At 38.2% G+C, this 17,733-nt stretch overlaps 1 protein-coding gene across 2 annotated transcripts in view; it reads left to right on the top strand.

Moving 5' to 3' along the window:
• Positions 1–17,733, top strand: part of Ranbp21 (exportin-5-like protein Ranbp21) — a 417,228-nt gene that overhangs the window by 269,759 nt on the left and 129,736 nt on the right. For both annotated transcript variants that reach the window (XM_067141992.2, XM_067141993.2), the window contains exon 12: positions 13,114–13,371. In XM_067141992.2, coding sequence (XP_066998093.1) covers positions 13,114–13,371 — 258 coding nt within the window. The remainder of the gene's footprint in view (positions 1–13,113; positions 13,372–17,733) is intronic.

Here is a 17,733-nt window from a genome sequence, read left to right as displayed (position 1 = left end):
CCAATCGGAGGCTTGTATCCAAGAGACCTTTCTAGTGCCTTCTTACTGCGTCTATAGAGTTGAACCATGCCCCTGTCAACATGACTCACGTCCTGTATGACAAACTTCTCTGTTGCTCAAGATTTCCTAACATGCAAGAAATATGATTTCCATTGTTAACTATTCAATATAATTATTTTACAAACCTTATTTTACCAGGTATGGCTATAGGTATGCCTATACCTGACTTCTAGCCTATTACAGGCTGATTCCTATACATCAGGTACAGCTATTTCTCCTACGTTCCCTGGGTTCGATCCTCGGAGGGAATAGCAGTCCTGGGTTCAAGTCCCTGGGGGGACACGACAACAGCTTGAATTCTCAGAATATTCTTTTCGGATTTCTCAGTAATCATTTAAACCTCGTTCGTGTCCCTCATTTAAGAATATTTCGAGTTTTCACGCGCCGAACGCAGTGTGTGCTTCTAGTACCGAAAAAATAGGCACCTGTGAAGTGGTATATCTTGCGGAGTTGTTGTGTTTGTTCGTCACATGATCAGACTTAATGCAAAGTATTGTGAATACTGTGTGTATGACTGTTGAAGAAGTATTTATTGCAATTTTGCATGCCAAATTTACATATATTTGTCTTCTAGGATATATGCTAATTGTATGTTATGAAATGTGAAAGGTTTGAAATAATGAAGCGATTTCTTGTGCAGGAAAATACGTGTAATGACGTTACCATGACTAGTGACGCTAGTACGGTAATAAACCAAAAATAGTTCAAAAATTTAGGGAGGAATACTCGAATGTATGGCGTGGTTTACTGTGTTTCTCAAAATCTCATTCGCACGTGTTTTGTAGTGTGTGTAGCCGCGATTTTTCAGATGCGCGTGATGAAGAAGAACAAGACTGAATTCCGTGCTAGTTGAACTCTTGAACTGTTAAGTGCTCTGTTAGTGCAGAGGATGCACATGATATCAAAAGAAAAAGCATGTCACCAATGTACGTTTACCAAACAGGAACTACAAGCTGCTAAGAGAGCGAGTACAGTACTCAACAAAAGAAATGATCCTTCAACCTCCACTCAGATATGTACTACAGATCACCTTTTACTTTAGCAAGAATCATACACTTTTTATATGCCAGTCTTTAAATTGTTACACCGAGCTCGATAGCTGCAGTCGCTTAAGTGCGGCCAGTATCCAGTATTCGGGAGATAGTAGGTTCGAACCCCGCTGCCGGCAGCCCTGAAGATGGTTTTCCATGGTTTCCTATTTTCACACCAGGCAAATGCTGGGGCTGTACCTTAATTAAGGCCACGGCTGCTTCCTTTCCACTCCCAGCCCTTCCCTGTCCCATCGTCGCCATAAGACCTATCTGTGTCGGTGCGACGTAAAGCAACTGGCAAAAAAAAATTTTTTAAATTGTTACATCTGGTGGAATTGTGTGTTTTTCATATATTTTTCAATGATATGTAAGTTAGTAAGATCTCGGGGAAAGAAATTATACGGCCGCCGCCGCACCCCCCCCCCCCCCCCCCCCCTCGTGCTATAGCGGGTGCATTACGAATTGCCTTTCTTGAAAGTTGGCATCTCTGCACCGTAACTCTACTAAACAACAACTAATTTTTACCGTCAAGATCATCCCCTTATATGTGCCTGGTCAGGCTTCTAGAAAGTTACGTTACAGAATATATCTTCGTGAAAATTCTACACAGTTTACAATGGATGGAATATTCACAATTGTTCTCGTCACCTATTACCATTCTGGAAGTTACAGTGTGTTTCACAATTATGGATTACAATTTATATATACAGGTAGGAATCAATTATAATACTAATTTACAGGTATTTACATTAACTGAACTGGTATAAATGTTCATATACAGTGCCTTTTTCATGACATAACCTCAGAAACAATGCAATCATATCGCATGTACACATGATGTAATAATAATAATAATAATAATAATAATAATAATAATAATACCAAATGGATGTAACACTTCACAGCTATACATAAAATAATAATAGTTGTAAAATAATAATAATAATAATAATAATAATAATAATAATAATAATAATAATAATAATAATAATAATAATAATAGGAGCCTCCGTGGCTCAGACGGCAGCGCGTCGGCCTCGCACCGCTGGATACCGTGGTTCAAATCCCGGTCACTCCATGTGAGATTTGTGCTGGACAAAGCGGAGGCGGGACAGGTTTTTCTCCGGGTACTCTGGTTTTCCCTGTCATCTTTCATTCCAGCAACACTCTCCATTCTCATTTCATAGCATCTATCAGACATTAATAAATCACTTTGGGAGTGGCGACCCCATCATACTAATAGCCTATATCTGCTTCATTCATTCCATCCCTGACCCGGTCAATGACTGGAAAACAGGCTGTAGGTTTTCAATAATAATAATAATAATAATAACAATAATCATAAAATAATAATAATTATTTTTCAAGCTCGATATCTGCATTAGTTACCCATGGGTGAGAGAATATTGTTTTTAAGTTATGCCTGTTATCGCACTTGCGTCAAATTACAGAACATTATATGCCCGATTTGTACATTATGCAGTGGAACTTCATATATTTATCAGGGATTTTCTGTATTCCAGTGCCTTTTATTCCATGAATCAACACAACATGTAAATGAAACCATGCTTTGTCTGAGAACAAATTAAAGAACGTTTTGTCCAAGAAAATTATTTCTTAATCAATAGTATTGTTAGAAAATTTTGCACATTTCCTTGACAAAAATATATTTGACTTGTGTTGTCCTTCAGATGCAATTCTTGAACAGTGGGTTCTGCATGGCAACCGGCTGGGAATTTTGAGGTATTTGTTTCAAGCACTAGACTAGGCAGGCTTTTTTTTTTATCTTTCTAATATTCCTCCATTTTGATTAAGTTATTCTTCTGTTAGGGCACAACAGTTTTGCTTAAGAATTCCGTCATGTAGATTTGCAATTTTACTAAATTTTTTGAAAGTCCCAGGCAACTTATTTTGGAGTTTTGTTTTCTTAACTCATTGAATACATGATTAAGTTTTAATCAACATGCTGAAAAACCTATTGCTTCATTTTATCTGGTTCAGTAGATATAAGTGGAAAACGGCCACAGTGCTTGAGTAAGTTACGTCACTTTTGGCAAGCCACCATGTTTGAGATGTTGTACCTGTTCAAGAAAGCTTTCTTGAGTAGGACATACCTCAAGAACAAAGCACTAACGTGGATTACTGTTTCACATCTGTAGGCCTTTTTTTCAAGTTGTTAAAAAGGACATCTTCCTGGGTATCACTGAAATTCTGAGTAACATGCAATCTCAAAGAGCTCTTTAACCTGCTGAGTTGTTTAAGGAATTAAAGAGTGAAAATAGAAACGGGTGAATGTGCCAAAATGTTAAGTTTTTAGAATTTAAAAAAAATATGCTGAAACCACAATACATTCCTAAACTCTTTAAATCAATAACTTACAGCATCCTACAATAGACAAACTACCTTCAGTTTATCATTAATGACAAAATAGAATCATATTTCTTTGAAAAGTGGCCAATTCCCACCTGTAAAACCAAGACGATGATGTAAGTGCTCTGGTTAGTAATGTTTGTGATGGTGATATCAACATATTCTTCACGCTGAACACTTGTGAAGTTCTGAGTATAAAATCAAAATTATGAAACATCAGTAATAGTAAGAGAAATATAAGAAATTAAATTATGGATACATTATTTGTGATTGAAAGGAAATATATCTTCTGACATTAAGCACTTTGTTTACTGAAAAACCCAATTGTTTTAGTCTGTTCACAAAATAGCTTATGAAAGTCTTGATATTTAGGCTCCAAGAAGTCCAACATGATTAACAAATCTATATTCATTTCATCACTAATTGATTTCTGTATCCCGGCTTGGGTAAAGATGTTGAAGGGTGTTTCTTCAGTGTCTCGTTTTTCATGCCAACTTCGTTGATTCCTATGCCTCCAGTTCATTAAATGTTTGTTTTGTGTGGATTGTGCCAGGATCTGCAGATGTAACCCTTAACCATGAAACTGTTTTAATTTAAGGTTTGAAGTACTAACGTACTCCTTGGCTACTGACTTCACATTGATGAAGTCCTTATCACCTTGAAGGATCTTTTCACACAAGCATACAATAATATTTTCTACTTCAGAAGGAATCGTTGCCTTCACTTTTCCTTTCTTTTTTCTATGATACCAAAGTCCCTGTCACAGGGCAGGTACCTATGCCCTGACTTCATATCAATAGTGCTGGATACATCAGTACCAACCAAGTAAATCATAGCGATCATCATCATCATGTTCTTATTCTAACTGGCACAATTGTTGCACCACACAGTTAATTTTGCTTTGGGAAGTAGAACATATTGGTGTGTGTCAATATAGGGACATAGATTACTAGCTGTTATTAGTAACTAACCCTCAATTAACAAATATATATTCCACCATAAAATAAACTTATTTCCACAATGTACAGGCAATGTAACACAAAGCACACAGTTGATACAACCTCATACGCCACCTAACTTCTCATCTGTTAGGCATGCTGCAGGCAGCACTTCCAGCCTTGCTCAAGTTAAGGCGACGGGAACATGCACCTTGCTTCCAACCGGGATAGACATGGACACTGCCTGAATGAGTTGATGGAAAAGGGTCCTAACCTCATTGAATTGATCACAGTGATCTTGAACAATGTTAGGTTGTACCTGATAGCTGTAACCGCAGATATAGAGAAGGCATTCCTACAAATCATGTTAGATCAGTCTGATCATGATCTATTGAGATTTCTATGGTGGCAAAATAAGGAAATCATGAGTATAGTGGTCTTTGGTGTGTCTTTAAGTCGCTACTTGTTTAGCGGCCATAATCAACCATCTTCTGGACAGTGCATCTTCCCATCTCCTGAGGTCTGTAGGGAAGTGGAAGTGATCTTTTTACGTTGACAGCTGTTTTTTCAGGAGTGGATTCTGAAGCATAACTTGACGTGTTCATTACACATTCAAAGACATTGAAGGAATCTGCTGGATTCAATCTTAGAGGATGGGTATCAAATATTTGGGACCCAGACGAGATTGAATATGTACTTTGGTTGATGTGGTTCTGTGGACCTTACCGACTGAGTTCTAACATTAAATTGCTGAATGGTGTACCTGCATTCCTGACAAGAAGAATTCTGCTGTCAATGGCACATGTCTGACACTATCTCGCTTGGAGTTGATGTCCATCCTCACTGGTGTTTGGACTTACTCGCTAGCAATGCAAGGATTCGAACGTCCAGTTGAAGAAACCTACTTTTGGACTGATTCTGCAGTAGTACTGATGTGAATTTCCAACCCGAGACAATGGGCTGCCTTTGTGGACAACAGGATTAAGGAATTCCCGAAGGTTAGCCAACCTTCCCCGTGGTACCACGTCAACCCTGCAGACCTGTTATCAAGGGGATGTATGCCACTGCAATTTCAGGAATCCCAATGGTGGGAGGGATTCTCCTGGCTTTATTGACCGGAAGAAGAATGGCCTGTTAGCAATCCTGTTGTAGATGATGCGGAGGCTAACAGGGAGACTAGAAAGACTGTGGTTGTGGCCAAAGCTACCGAAATAACAGAATTTTCACTGACAGCTTTATCCACTAGATTTTCTAGCTACACTAAAATCGTCCGAACCATAGCAAGAGTGTTGGATGCTATTTGTACAATGTGCCCTGACTTTAGTTCGAACTGTGGTCTGTCACACAATCTGGTTACAAATCGTCATATTGTAATGGTTTATATCCTGTTACAAACCTTCCTCTTTATTTATTATTATTTTTATTTGTACTATTATTATTACTATTGTTTTAACTATTGTTATTATTTTTATTCAATTCTATCATCTGAGTTTGTTATTTATTAATTAATTATCGCTTGCTTTATTTTATTTCATTTATTATATATATATATATGTGTTTGTGTGTGTTAGCATTAAGATAATGTAGATTGAGAGATTTGCTGCTGTATATAAGATATGTATTTATTTCGTGATACAACTTTAAAGACATTGCATTACGTGATGCAATAATGTCACAGTTACTGTCGAGTCATGCTAAATACTTGTGCGTCATTTCATTCATTTTGAAACCAGAGCTGATTCAGGGAGCTAACACAGCCTGCAGCTCTTTTAAATATCAGGTGCAATACGTCGCCACTTGGTTTGAGTGATGTCATAGATTGTTTTAACCATGATGTGGGAGTGATACCATGTGACAGTTGGTGTCTATAAAAGGAGGTGTCTCCTATAGCAGCCAGTCAGTTGGATATCGAGCCTTGTCATAGAGAGTTGTACTGAGATGGTAGTGAGCATTCATATGGATAGTTAGGCCTTAATCAGCCAGTCAGTTAGATGGAGAAGAAGCAATTATCTGGATTCGAAGTCTTCAGAGAGCAGATTGATTAGATGAGTGTGTTTCCGTATATATGGTTGGTCGAGTTCTTGTGCCATTTCAGTAGCGGCCGAAGATTGAGTCATCGTATCTTGTGTCATTTTGCTAATGGCCGAAGATTGAGTCGTCGTAATGCAGTCTAACAGTTCAGTGAATTACTTGTAAAGTTGATTGTGCAGTGTGCTTATATTTTCAAGCCATGCTATCTCTCGTTTGTGAACTAAAAGGATACGTCACCAAATCAGGTTTGAGATACCTACAGCTGATGCCACTTCCAAGGAATACGTCGTAATAACACTCAAAGTGTCCAAGGCACTGTTAAGTGAAGTAGTGTGGGATAAATTTCTTGTACAGATTTCAAATGTCCGGTCAAGAGTATTTTAAATTTAATGCCTAGAGCTTCATTCCATTTTAATTTCTGAGTTTTACATTGTAAACTTTATTATCGCAGCAATTCTCATATTTCAATTCAAAATTTAAAGAATATACTTTGTTTAGTATCAAGTACAGTTATTGTTTTATTTCATGATAGATCAGGTAACCTCAAATTTGGTTGGGAAACCAAACATCAATATCTTTTTCCCAGAACCTATATCTTATGCTGTCAAAGTAAGCTGATTACCCCACACCCTAGAGATATTCAAGATTCTCATTCTATTACCATTCCATTTATTTGTAGCTGGCGCCCATCATCAATCAAAGTGTTAATATTTCTGGTTACTGTATGTGAAAACCCAAAGGTAAGTACAAAGTGAGACCACATACTGCGACGGTCGAGTATTTTATTTTATGCATATTAAATGTGATTAGAGTAGTTACAATCACAATATCACTAGTGAAAAGCATGGGAATGCTGAAATAATTATGTTCCACTCCGTCCAAAAGGAGTCTTTTACTAGAGATACAGGACACAATATGCTAAAATGTTTCACCGTCTTCAAGGATTTGAGAGTGTTGCTGCTCATGAAATCACGTATGCTAGAAGATGAAGACACTGAAGAATTCACGTGCCCCATTTCTCAACCTTCAAAACATCGTCTGGTGATTAAGTTAATTGAACATGAACATAGAAGACAGAGACGATCCTTCATGAGAGAATTTGTATTCTGCAGGGTAGGAGAACAGTGAGTTCTGTGATCAGAAAGTGTTTGATATGTTGCAAGAATCAGGCAGAGGCTTTAGAGGTGGCCTTACCCCTCTCCCTAGAGATCGCTCAAGGATAGGCGCGACATTTCATGTTACTGAAATGGATTTAGCTGGACTATTATACTTCAGCTCCGGTGAAAAGTGTTGGGTAGTTCTGTTCACTTGTGCGGTATATAGAGCTGTACACTTGGACCTTGTACTTTCGGTAATTGAGACAGTGCTAATCCAAGCAATGAGGAGATTCTTCACTCGAAGAGGTCGTCCCTTGATAGTGTACTCAGACAATGGCACCAGCCTCGTGAATCGACTCGACTGGGGTGAGATTGAAAAGGAGTGTGGGCTTAAGCAAGTAAGATGGAAGTTTAACCCTTCTACAGCAGCTTGGTGAAGAGGATTCTGGGAAAGGCTGATTCGCATCCTCAAGGATCTATTGAGAAAAAGCCTGTGTTGCACTTCCCTCAATTATGAAGATATGATTGCCCTTTTATGTGACTGTGAAGCCGTCATGGGCAATAAACCACTGACTTATTTGTCCGAGGATCCTTCGGAACTGACTGCACTAATTCTGATTGTTTTTGGCAGTAATGATGTCGCTGATCTGGATAATATAAAATCTTCCATTTTAAAAAAGAGGTGGAAGTACTTGCAGCAAGTTAGGCAGGGGTTCAGAAACTGATTCAAGGAGGAATATCTTGGTTTTTCACACTCTACCAAAAGAAATCATACTGATACCTTGCAAGTTGGGAATGTGGTTTTAATTGGAGCAGACAACTATAAGCGTCTTGCTTGGATGCTGGCCAGAGTCATTGAGCTAATCCCTGGTAGAGATGGAGTGACCAGGTTTGCTAAGCTGCTGACAGCAACTGGGGAATGTTTGCAACCTCTATAAAGGCTCTACCCACTAGAAGTGAACGTTGACATATGTGCATGTCAGGTTGGTTCACCTGGGGAAGCAACAGTGGAAGGAGACCTACCCACCGACACGGATCGAGTGACAGTAGAAGAGCAACCTGCGGACACCAACCCAGAGACAGTACGTGAGGAAGACCAATCCAAAGTGATGGACCCTGTGAGCATGACTGCAAAATCAAGATTTGGACGTACAGTTAAACCACATGTCATTTTGGACTTGTAATTTATTTGGAAATCTTCCTATTTGCAAAGGTGGGAGAATGTTAAGAAATGTTGGCAGTTTGTTGGAGCTCATGGACATTCATTTTGTTTTTCTTTTGTTTTGTTTTTGTTATGTGCTAAAACCTGTAATGGCGGATGTTGTGTTTTGAAAATGTCTTGAATCCTTTGTAACAAGTATTAACAGTGCAGATATTAAAGGTATTCAATACAAATAATTAGAAGTTTGGTATATTTTCTACAAGTTTTGTAGTTCATCCATTTGTTATAAATTAACCCATCAAGCCAGTAATTTAATCCCAGCTACTCACTTCCCAGGTGGTATTCATATTGAAGCTCAACAGAGGTTTAGACACTATCAATTTAAAAAATATTCATAATATTAAATATACAAAACATAATATAATGAAAATTTTAGGACTGCTAACCAAGATCATTATCAATGTTTTTCAGTAATATGTGAGATACCTGCAGGTCAGGATTGTCTGTAAATATCGCAAGATGAATTCAGACCTGTCCCTTGCTATTGATTGAGAGAACGCAGGGGCTTCTAAAAATCCATCCCTGGTGAAATAGCTCTTCGGGTTGGGTTTCTGCGTTATCTCCATCAACATTACAAGCCTCAAGAACACATAAATTTCCTCCCCTGTCACTTGCTCGCACTTCTGGCGTGCAACCTTGGTATCAAGGGCGCGTCAAGTATACATTCTGTCACTTACCTGTTTGTCTCTCGAACAATAAGTTCAATCGCCTTGTCACCAGAAAAAGCAGCAGAAAAACATCTAAAACAGACTTGAAATGCTTTTTTTTGGTACCCGGGACACTCGTAAGGGTGATTTTTGTGGACTCGTGACGAAATCTACCTCCCACCACAGTCAGTGAACAGCAGACAAAGTTATTACAGCTGAAGCTATTTCTTCTTAATCTACACTGTCTGCCACTGCTGCAGTAACCTGTTGCTTTGAATAGTCACTGTCGTATCACTATGGAAAATATTGCTTCCCAGTACATCACTTCCATTACTGTCATCTATCAAAGGAATAATCTCTGCGCCCATAAGAGAATGAGACGGTCTGGCCATTCTTCTGCGGCTGAGTAGCCTCTAACCTGCAAAGCAAAAAATACCTGCAAAATATTTGCTTTTTATACTTCCCTATTATAAGTGGCATGAATTTTCAAGTTAGATATAATTCAGAAAACATTCTCGAGATGGCAGGAAAGGACGTGATACCTTCTAAAGCAACTTCCTTGGAACTCAACAGAGTGTGTTTCATGTTCTATCCCTCATTGATAGGGACCTGAAAAAAATCGCATTTACAATAAATGTGAATTTTTGAATCTTGTACTCAATCCAAGCCTAAGGTAATTCTAATGTGGAGTAAAGTCATTTTTACGCATAAATAGAAGTGCAACAAAATGCAAATTTTGACCCAAATTGTGAAATTAGTATGAATATGTGATTTTGTTGCAAATTCTGCAAAAATGTGCTATTTTATTGGCAAAAACAACATATTTCGTCAAAATCGTCAGAAATACTCAAAATATGATGCATAAATCTTTCGACCATTCCGACCGATGAAGAAAGGTAGCCGATTGATTGCTGCTTGCTGACTTTAATTGATATTTACAATGGGAATAGCAAGGGGAATAAGATCTGTATCGATTATTATCGAAATGTAAATCGAGTATCGCGGAAACTAGTGAAGAGTAGTAAGCCGAGGGATCTTTTAGGTTATGGGGCGCACGACAAAAACTGCGCACGAAAGGGCTTATATGCCACAGATTCAGCGACAGTGTTTTGCAAGTATTGTAATTGCCGAGTTGGGTGGGAAAAAAAAGATAGCATTGTGAAACATGTTAAATCTGAATACAACATGAGTAAGCGACGAATTACGGAAGTTCAACCCCTGCTGCTAGTACATCTCAGAGAAAGCAATTTTCTGTGCTTACATGGTTAGATAGTTGTAAACGACAAAAAATTTCCAGAAATAACTTCTCGAAGCGCACAGTTGAAGTATTTGCCATAGCAAATATACTGCTGGAAAAGCTGGAAAGCAAAGAGCTAAGAGCCTGGATTACTGAGTTTTCAAATGAAGAGCTACCATGTGTAAGAACTCTACATGAAGTATATTTACCGGGTAAGTTTCGATTTCATTGATCGGGTGCGGTTTAGGTATTATGACATCGAAACCACGCGCAAAATTGAAGGATATCGAATTTTTGAGTGCGATTTCCATATCAAACTATCTTACCTGTACCCAATTGATCCAGTAATTTTAAATGATTTTGTTTATAATTTGAGGTCTTTCTTCCTTTCTAGAAGTTGCATCTGACCACCTGCAAAGAACACCAACATACTTTGTGATGAAACTACAGATAGAATGGGCCGTTGTGTTTTTATCATCATATTCTAAAGTCCTAGCCGGATAAAAAAGCGATCTGCACGTTGTTTCTGTGAACTGTCTTGATTCAGGAAATGCTACAAACTGCTCTCGTGCTGGTTTAGAAGCTCTGCACAGTTATAGTGTACCATATGATGCAGTAAAATGTTTATTAGTGACAATGACCCGATGTTATGAAACATTAAGTGTGGTCATAGGGGATCATTTAATGCATGTACAGTGCGGGGCACATAAGATCAGCTTAAATCATGTGGTTGCGATGGTAAAGTCTGCATTTTGTACACAAGAAAGCGAAAATATAATTATTTACAATTCTTTACATCAAAGTATGGTGCTTCAAAGGAAGCATAGCTTTTCCCTGCACCTGTCATAACCCAATGGAATAGCTGGTTTCAGGCTGTCTTCTGTTTGAGTGCTTGCTGTACTTATGTTGTTACATTTTTCAAGATGTCTGACATGAAAGACGTCAACAACTATGGTATTAAGTACCTGACTGATCTGAGTGAACGAGAAGTGAATAGGCTTCACTCCCACATGGTTTTTGTCACAGATCATGCAGCTGGACTGGTTGACCTCCTTACTGAACTTGAAGGGTCTCTGTATCCTACCTTTCATCTCCTTTACCCCAAACTGCATAACCTAGACACCAGTTTTACCTTCATTTGTAAGGGGAATTTTTCTGCGGCTACTAATGATCCTTTGATTAAGCTCACTCCTTTACAGCAGGCTGCTTGTAGAGACACATTTGTCAAAGCTGCTCATTCTTCAGTGCAAGTTAGCCACATTGAAAGCTAAAGACCCCAACCATAAGCATTTTATGTCAATTTCTCAAGCTTTGTATCCAAAAAATATAATTTTGAATAACACTGATAAATTAGATGAGCTTGAGAAGTTGTTTGGAGTAACAGACCTCGCACGAAACGATATCTGGTCTGGTTACTGTTCTCTGAAACATGCAATTTAAACCCAGGTGAAAGAAAGTGAAAAATGTGATGTCATGCTTGCATTAACTGCAGTTCAAACAGAGTTCAGCATATTAGCTAAATACTGTCTTGAGTTTTTGTGGACCCCAACGAACATTGTAGTTAGCGAGCGTGTGTTGTCTCATTACAACACAGTGGTTACAGAGAGACGGTGCAATTTGAAAAAAAAAAAAAAAAAAAAAAAAAAAACAATGCTGAAGTACTAACAGTGCTTTAGTTTGAACAACGAATTTGTATTGTGTGTGAACCAAGGACAATAATTGCACTTCATAAACTTGGAATCGTTAAAATTAATAATACCATGTGATTATTTTAACTTTGTAAATAGATGCTAATTTTGGAAAAATAGATGCTAATTTTGGAAAAAATAGATGCTAATTTTGAAACAAATAGATGCTAATTTTTCAGGTCCGTACTCATTGAAATGAGTGGAAAGCAACTTATATCAATCAATTTTGTACTAGTTCTAATTATGAAACTGAGTTGGCAGGAAAGTACACAACTTCTCTATTCGTAAGATGGAAAAACATCCCAGAAAACAGAAGTGATGCATGCTTAATAGGCATTCTAACTTCCGCCTGCACCGACCTTTTGTGGTATGTTGAATCGGCAGAGCTAGTATAGTCCACCGAACGTACATTCATCATCGAACTGGCCTGAGTTGTTAAAACACTTTAATGATATGGTTTGGAGAAATGATAGTGCTCTCTACAAATGCTGTTGGGGAAAAATGTCATATGGTCTGGAAAAATGCGGAAAGTAACATACTTGAAGCTAACTTTGTGTGAACATTCTGCCTAACATTTCTTCTGATAGTGCTTCATTTTGGAACACTATTTTGTGTATGCAGTATAATTGTTTTGTCAGACATTTTAGGGTGTTGATTGTGAATTGTTCTATGATTTTAATCTTCAATGTGACAGTTTTGTGAAGCTGGTGAACACAAGAGGTATAGATTTGAAAAGGAATTATGCACCCTCTGTATAGCATATCATATGCTGACAAAGGTTTTTATTTATAGGGTTACCAGGCAGCACATGCTATGTTGGTGGTTGACCGCACAAATCTTCTTGGAATTGGCAGCCCTCCTGGAGAAATCATGGATGTAACACGGCCTCGAGCACAAACTCCATTGGATCGCATGCAGCACTTTTTAACTATGGTGCATGATAGCTGCTACCATATTCTGGGAAATTGTGGCACTAGCCTCCGTCGAGACTTCTATAGCCTTCCTGGTTTGGCACAGTCGATTATAAACTCACTGTTTTCAAATCTAGAGGTGAGTCCAGGTGAATTTTTTGTACATAATAAAGAGAAAGATTCTCTTTCATTCTCATGGTTTTCTTTCCATATAATGAGCAAGTTCAGTATTCTTACACTTTAGTTTCTTGAGTAATTGTGTTTCTTGATATTGTATATTGATTTTATAATGAACTATCTATCGTACTGGTCGTCGACAGGACGGCCATTTAGGTGGTTGATGTAAATGGAGAAAAGTAATCTGAGTCGCAGCTGGAGTGAATGTATGAATATGACAATCTCTGTGTAAAAGAACAGGCTCTCTTGTGGTTTAATTCTTAACCTTAAACTGAGAGTAATGTAAAGGGCATAACATATGTTGTTATGGGTGCTACTGAGTGACTTAAATACACAGTTCAAAAAAATTAGGGGAACATGCTTTTTGAACGTATGCCATGCTTCACAAAACAATACCTCACACCCAGGTATATTACCGACTAAACCTTTAATCTTTACCGTTGAAGTATACAAAAGAACATCTATGAATTTGCGTTCATTTTCAGAACACAAACAGAAATTTCCAAATAGGGGCGTAAACGTTATAACGTAGATTTTTATCACAGTTGGAGTGCTTCAGTATGGTGTATGTCTTCCACAAGCGTTTATCACAGCTTGGCACCTATGTGGCATGCTCAGTATAAGTCAACGGAGATCAAGTTGCGGTATCAGGTCCCATTCTTCCATGAGAGCCTGTTCGAGGTCTTGGAGAGCCTGTGGTGGAATAGGACGCCCATGAACACTTCTGTCAAGCCTATCCCACACATGCTCGATAATATTAAGTTCGTGACTCACTTTTGGCTATTCCATCTCTCGAATGTCCAGTTCTCACAAGACATGAGCCCTGCCATTGTCGTGCATGAGTACGAATTCATCATACGCAGCAGCCAACACATGCTGTAGCAGTATCTGCTCGATGTTTCCTGCAGCGGTAAGATTACCACAGGCGACGACATGATCCGTACAGCCATCAATACTGATGCCACCCCACACCATCACAGAACCTTGTCCGAATCCGTCACCTTCCTGGACAACATTTGGCATGTACTGCTCGCCACGGCGTCTCCATACACGTTGACGTCCATCACGCTGTGTCAGGGGAAATTTGGACTCGTCTGTGAACAACACAGGTCTCCATTGGTGAAGTGGCCAGTTGATTTGGGTATGGGCAAACAGAAGGCGAGCTGTGCAATGTTGCTGCATTAAACGGGGCACTCGAACATGATGTCTGGGTCATAAGGACACTTCTCTTAACCTGTTCTTTACTGTCTGTTCAGACAGTGACCCTCCTGAGGTCTTGCTGCAGTTCTCTGGCAGTTGCTGAATGATGCCGCAACGCACAGATTGTCAGATATCGGCCATCCTGTGGGGTTGTCATGTGTCCACGACCTTGCCCAACCCTCCTTGTGAACTGGCCTGTCTCATTGTAGTGATTCCACAAGCGGTGAATAACTGACGGAGAGACATTGAGATCCACAACAACATGACAAAAAGTCCACCCTTCCTGGATCAAAGTGACTGCCTTTTCGACTTGTTGATGTCTCATGGGATGTGCTGGTTGATGTACAGTGTGCTCAAATGACTGCAGTAGTCTTTGTACCTCACGGCAACACATGGACACACCACTTTTCACTTTGTTTTGAGGGGTCACCTGACAGTTTAATGCATGGCTACGCCTACAGATGGAGTATAACTTTGATTTGTCATACGCTGAGTAGCTAAGGTCTCAAGGTATGCTGTACGACCATTGGAACCCCATCTACCAAATTAACGTTCACATACCAGACGTTACAAAACATGTTCCTCTAATTTTATGGAACTGTGTAATATTTGTTCTGTTAATGGAAATGATATCTGTCTATTGGAGAGCATCATTATAAACTATGCTTTGGGTTTTATAAGAAGAGATTTAGAAGAAGTAACTTGAGAGAAAGTAACGTACAAAATATAGGTCACCATTCCACAACTTTAGTGCATTTAGGTTCCTCAAGAATTCTATCGGCACTTCTGTTTTTAATGTAATTTAATAATAATAATAATAATAATAATAATGATGTTGGTTTTATGTCCCACTAACTACTTTTACAGTTTTCAGAGATGTCTTTTTAACGTAATTTCTCGTACAGGTAATCCAGTTGCCAAAAGAGAATTGGGAAACTAATTAGATGATGTACCGATTTGTCATTATTCACTACTGTATTTCTTTCTAGTCTGCACTTTGCGCCATGTTTTTCCCATTGTTTCTGCAACCTGTTTGTATTTTGGAGCTGAAATAGCTTGTTCACAAAGCCATGTATTTTGAGCACCATGGATATTGTGGATGTCTTGAAAAAACTCTGTCAGTTAAGTTATCCTGAGACTGAATATATTAGCCAATGATGCAGAAACGGTTGGTAATATTATCGCCAGAATCCTGTAATTTTCCATTCCCAATTTTCCGTAGTTCCTCATTGAATTACTCTTCTTCCTGAATGCCAAGTTGCACATGCATGTCCATTGTAAGAAAGAGCCTCTGAATCAAATCAACAACCATAAATATGATATCTTCAGTGAAGCTTGCTCTCGTCTGTTCTTGTCTCCCGCATCCAGCTCCTCCTTGCCAGTCAGAGGCTGTTCTATTCAGCTCACTTTTGGACAGACAATGAATTTAAGTATCGGACTGGTAACCTTGCTACTGCAGTAAAAATGTATGAGGCATGGAAGATCAGAATTTAATATTCCTTTCTTTGTTACAAAGTATTCTTTGGTAAGATTCACGTAAAGAACAGCAGAATGCAGGATATATATTTATTTATTTATTTCTGTCATAACTAGTAGTCACAAATAGTGTGATCACTTCCTCCCTTATCCATGGTGGTTAGTTGGTCAGCCACCATTGAGCACTGCAAGCAACACCATCGACTGCCAAACATGTGTTTGTATATCCCGGTAATAATTTAGTACATGAGATGTAGGCGTCAAGTACATTCAAACTTGTCAAAAGATGAATACAGTGTCAGTAATGTTCCTTGTGTCTAATATCAAGCAGTGACAGTGTTGTGAGTGTTTGGTAAATAATAATCAAGTTTTTCTTTTTCATTCTGGGTTGTAGATCAGGATACATCAAAATACCTGGTGTTAAGCATTTTTTCACCCCAATAAGACAAAGGGATTTGGAAGTGTAGGCTTTCCTTCAGGGAAAAGGAAATTCAGAGAGACTTTCAAGCTCAGAAACCTGTTAAGTCAGCTTGCAGACTTTCAAATATAATGGACAACTGCTGATGGAGAGTATTTTTTAAATTAAGTTTTGTGTGAAATCTGGTGCGTAATGAGGTACAGCCACTTGCTTATGGGAAAGGAGTATACTTGTCACTGAAAGTACATCCGGTAGGCAGATAAATATCACACCAGCATGCAGAGATAAGAGAGTGTCCTGATCTTCATCTTGCTACCTCGCATTTTCAAGGAAGAGTTTGAGAGTTTGTTCGCTGGACTGTTATAAAATTTGTACTGTAGGTCGAACTGTTGCAACATCACATTTAGCTAATTAAACAGTACCATGCCTTACTTTTGATTACCTTGAACACCTCATTCAGAAGTAGGTTTTGCTTTTACCCAAAGAGCCTGAAGACATGTACAGTGGGGACAGACGGAGAGAAAATAAATAAAAGATTGAATTTGGGTAACCTCCAGAAATAATTTGAATATTTAGAAAGTGCTTTTAGTAGCTTTCTCTAATCTTGACCAGTTCATTCATACTCAAGAGTTACCCAATGAAATAAGGAGTGATTCAGTAGAATTCCACTTTCATTGGTAGACAGCAGAGAAATGGGAATCTCGAAGCTGATTGACAGACTGCCTAGATGGCATCGCTTCAGAAGATTTACAACTTACATACGTGCATAGCATACATTATTATTATTATTATTATTATTATTATTATTATTATTATTATTATTATTATTATTATTATTATTTTCTGTTTTATTATACAAATAGCTGCATTTTATCTGGACTTGATGTCAACCCTGGTAATGTCTATTTTCCACTATATCAGAAAAATGATTATGTCAAATCACTTAAATACTATTCTTCAATTCTTATGATTTTATATAAATGTATAATTATTCAACTTATTCACCAGTATTTACAACTGACTGAATGGGAATAAGCATGGCACATTAAACACTTATCAAAGGATGTTTTGCATCTTGTCTATTAGTGAGTCATCCTGTTGCAAAACAATGTAGAAAAGAAAAAAAACCCTCTAATTTATTATTGTCTTGTGCAGTGAAGATGAAACTTTAGAATTAAGAAACTGTATCTGCATAATATTAATCATGGAGTTCTCTGAAATATTGTTTGA

The sequence above is a fragment of the Anabrus simplex genome, chromosome 2, assembly GCF_040414725.1.
Source record: "Anabrus simplex isolate iqAnaSimp1 chromosome 2, ASM4041472v1, whole genome shotgun sequence".
Taxonomy (NCBI): Eukaryota; Metazoa; Arthropoda; class Insecta; order Orthoptera; family Tettigoniidae; genus Anabrus; species Anabrus simplex.
Note: the sequence above shows the minus strand (reverse complement) of the source record. Positions and strands in the feature narration are given on the sequence as shown.